General features: G+C 52.4%; 1 protein-coding gene across 1 annotated transcript in view; it reads right to left on the bottom strand.

Annotated features, from left to right (window-relative positions):
• DCAKD (dephospho-CoA kinase domain containing) overlaps positions 1–1800 on the bottom strand; it is a 2709-nt gene extending 909 nt beyond the window's left edge. Inside the window, exon 1 of the mRNA XM_009865576.1 lies at positions 1689–1800. Coding sequence (XP_009863878.1) covers positions 1689–1800 — 112 coding nt within the window. The remainder of the gene's footprint in view (positions 1–1688) is intronic.
• Between the last annotated feature and the right edge of the window lie 205 nt (positions 1801–2005).

Here is a 2005-nt window from a genome sequence, read left to right on the forward strand (position 1 = left end):
GGCTCGGCAGACCCCTGGCATCGGCGCGGCGGGAAAGCGGCTGCGAAAAAAAAAAAACAACCACCAAACGAACGACAACAACACGACACAAACGACAAAGCCCGCTCGGCCCAAGGTCCCTTGGAGGGCTGAGAGCCGGGAGATGGAAGCAGCCGGCGAACATTAATTCAGCGCCACGGCCCTCCCTGCGCGCGCATCGCTGCTCGGGGTTAGGAGTCAGCGACGATTCTGTGGGGCGGGAGGGAGGCCGCCAAGGGACAGGGCTGAGCCGATTGCCACCAGCTGATTTTTCCCACCTTAGAGAGATCCTAATGGGACGGGTTTATTTTTCAGGTGGGAATTTCAGCGCAGCCTGGCTGCTACACGTCGGCTCTGGCTGCTGCTGAGCTTTTTTTACCATCTTCCTTCACGAGAACGAAGGCAGAAACCTCCAAAGAGATCAATCCCCACCAAGTATTTGCAGGGACTCTGACGTTACACGAGCGGATCATTTCAAAGCCACCCGAAACCCACCGACAAAACGGATGTGGTAATAAAACCGTAATTAAGATCAAGCTGAGAATGACAGATCGTATATAATTTCCTCTCCAAAATCCAGGAATATTGCCCCAGCTTGTAACCTCAGGCCAACCTAATAAAAGTCTTTAAGACCAATTTCTCTCTCCCGTGGAAGGCCGCAGCGAGGCGGTTTCAGGATGGGTGAAATCCACACGGTAAATAAAGGAATTGGGAGAAAAATAAAATGATTGGTAGAAAAAACCGACACCGAGTATCAGTAGTGTTTCCCTATCCTCTGCGAGGGCTTTCAGCACCTCCAGCAAATTTGCAGCACCTCGAGGGGTATTACAGTGCAATAAAATGTTAAGAGCAGCCGGGCTTCGAGGGGCTGCACAGGAAGGTCTTCACTGGAATAAAAAAAAAAAAAAAGCGCAGGCACAGAAAATGACATCGCTGCAGCCTCGAAACCTGGCGCATACCAAAACCAAACGGCTCCTTCCCGGAGCGAGCGCCGCTCTCCTCCTTCTCCCGGCGGCACGGAGGGATTAACACCTCACCCCGTGTCAGGGAGAGCAGGGGCTGCTCCGTCCTGCTGAGGCAGCAAAGCTGGATTTCGGGGTCTTTTCTGTAGCCAGGAGAGGCAGGCAGGCCACATTCCCTCCCATCTGGGATATTCAGAGCCTCTTTTTTTGAATTTCTCAGAGCACGGTAAGTAATTTTGTGGCCTGATCTCTCAGGATTACTGAGTAGGCAACACGCAGCACAGAGGGAAATTCTCTTTCAGGTCTCGTCAGTGCTCCCACCCAACGTAACCGAGTTACGGGACAGGTGTCCTGGGGCTTAGGGGGGAAATCAGATTAGCCGAGAGAACCCGCTTTACAGACAACCACGTTTATTTTGCCCGGAGTTGGCTTTTAAAGCTGGGAAGCTGCCCTCCACGAGAGGGAAACTCAGGGCAAGACCTCCCCACGGTGTTTATTGGGAAACGATCTTATTCTTTTTTTTTTTTCTTTATTAAAAATATATCTTAATTGCACTCCCCCTCCCAGACAAGCCGCTCCCTGCAGCCTCATCGACTGGGTAAAGGCAGGGAAAAGCTTCTCTCCTGTACCCAGAGCACCCTCTGCCGTCTGCGTCCATCCCCGTCATCAGGAGAACCTCGGGGAGAAAGATCAAGACGCCAAACTCACCCTCCCTGGCAATAACATCGGCATCAATCACGGCACAGCCCAGCTCCCGGAGCACGGCCACCACCGTGCTCTTCCCGGAGGCGATTCCACCCGAGAGTCCGACCAGGAACATCGTGCTCTGAGAGGGAAAGAAAAAAACCAAAAGAGCTTGAAAACACGCCAGGATGAGGCTGTTTTGTTCACGCTGCGCACATCAAATATTTATCCCAAACGGGCGCCTTCATTCGAAGCTCATTTTCACCAAGACACTGGCACAATTCTGGCAGCCCTCTCGGCTGGGGACGCCTGGGTTTTTTTTCAAAAATTTACAAGCCTTG

The sequence above is a fragment of the Apaloderma vittatum genome, unplaced genomic scaffold (assembly GCF_000703405.1).
Source record: "Apaloderma vittatum isolate BGI_N311 unplaced genomic scaffold, ASM70340v1 scaffold32562, whole genome shotgun sequence".
Lineage (NCBI taxonomy): Eukaryota > Metazoa > Chordata > Aves > Trogoniformes > Trogonidae > Apaloderma > Apaloderma vittatum.